At 68.4% G+C, this 839-nt stretch overlaps 1 protein-coding gene across 1 annotated transcript; it reads left to right on the top strand.

Moving 5' to 3' along the window:
- Nucleotides 1-2: 2 nt before the first annotated feature.
- LOC116217673 (ubiquitin carboxyl-terminal hydrolase 21-like) lies at nucleotides 3-836 on the top strand (the record flags this gene model as incomplete). The annotated part of the gene is made up of 1 exon (XM_031557595.1): nucleotides 3-836. A coding segment is annotated over exon 1 (834 nt), but the record flags the coding sequence as incomplete, so codon positions are not given.
- Between the last annotated feature and the right edge of the window lie 3 nt (nucleotides 837-839).

The following is an 839-nucleotide window of genomic DNA, read 5'->3' as shown; positions in this document are numbered from 1 at the left end:
CGATGGGACGCTCCGCCCGGCCGCGCGTCCTCGGGGGGGCACTGAGGTGGCGCAGCCCCCCGGCTCCCCCAGCGCCCTCCGTCTCCCCCCCCAGGCTCCTCCCAGCCATGCCTCAAGCTTCGGAGCACCGTTTGGGTCGTGCCCGCGATCCGACCGTCATCACCACTCAACCCAAAGCCGCCTCCAAGCTGCCGGGCCGGGCGTTGAGCCAGGAGCGCCATTCCTTCACCTCCACCCCAAACGGGCTTTCTCCAGCCCCAAAACTTCGCCTCCTCCCCCCCAGACCCGGAACGTTGGAAGAACGAAGCAAGAAATCGGACCTGGAACGCGGCCGAGCCACCAAACGGGGCTCAGCGTGCCGACGGGGACCCCTAAAAGCGGACCACGGGGTGAGGGTTCCCGGTTCCCCGCAGGCAGGGACGGCACCGGGTGGAGCTTCCTTCTCTTTACCCGTCGGAACCGAAAGGAGGAGGAGCAATTTGAGCCGGTCCAAATCCGTCAGCATCGGGGATCTGAGCGGCGAGGACGTGGCGGCGGCGCTGAGCCGTTTGGTGCTGAGGGATGGGGGGCACCCGCTGAGCGTGGGGGCTTTGGCCCTAAAAAGGAGCTCGTCTCTCCGGAGGGTCAACGTCGGAGTGGGGTTGGATGGGAGAAGCGCAGCCCCGCTGCTCTCTGTGCGCCACGAGGGCTGTGCCAGGACTCGTGTCCCCGACCCCCCCTACGGCCCCGACGCCTCCTCGCCCCGCAGCCCCCCGTTGGGCCGAGCGCCCGAGGAAAAGGTGGCAGCTGTAAGAGTTTGGGGTCCTGGGCTCTGCTTTTGGGGTGGGGTGGGGGAGCCC

The sequence above is a fragment of the Meleagris gallopavo genome, unplaced genomic scaffold, assembly GCF_000146605.3.
Source record: "Meleagris gallopavo isolate NT-WF06-2002-E0010 breed Aviagen turkey brand Nicholas breeding stock unplaced genomic scaffold, Turkey_5.1 ChrUn_random_7180001869557, whole genome shotgun sequence".
Classification (NCBI taxonomy): domain Eukaryota; kingdom Metazoa; phylum Chordata; class Aves; order Galliformes; family Phasianidae; genus Meleagris; species Meleagris gallopavo.
Note: the sequence above shows the minus strand (reverse complement) of the source record. Positions and strands in the feature narration are given on the sequence as shown.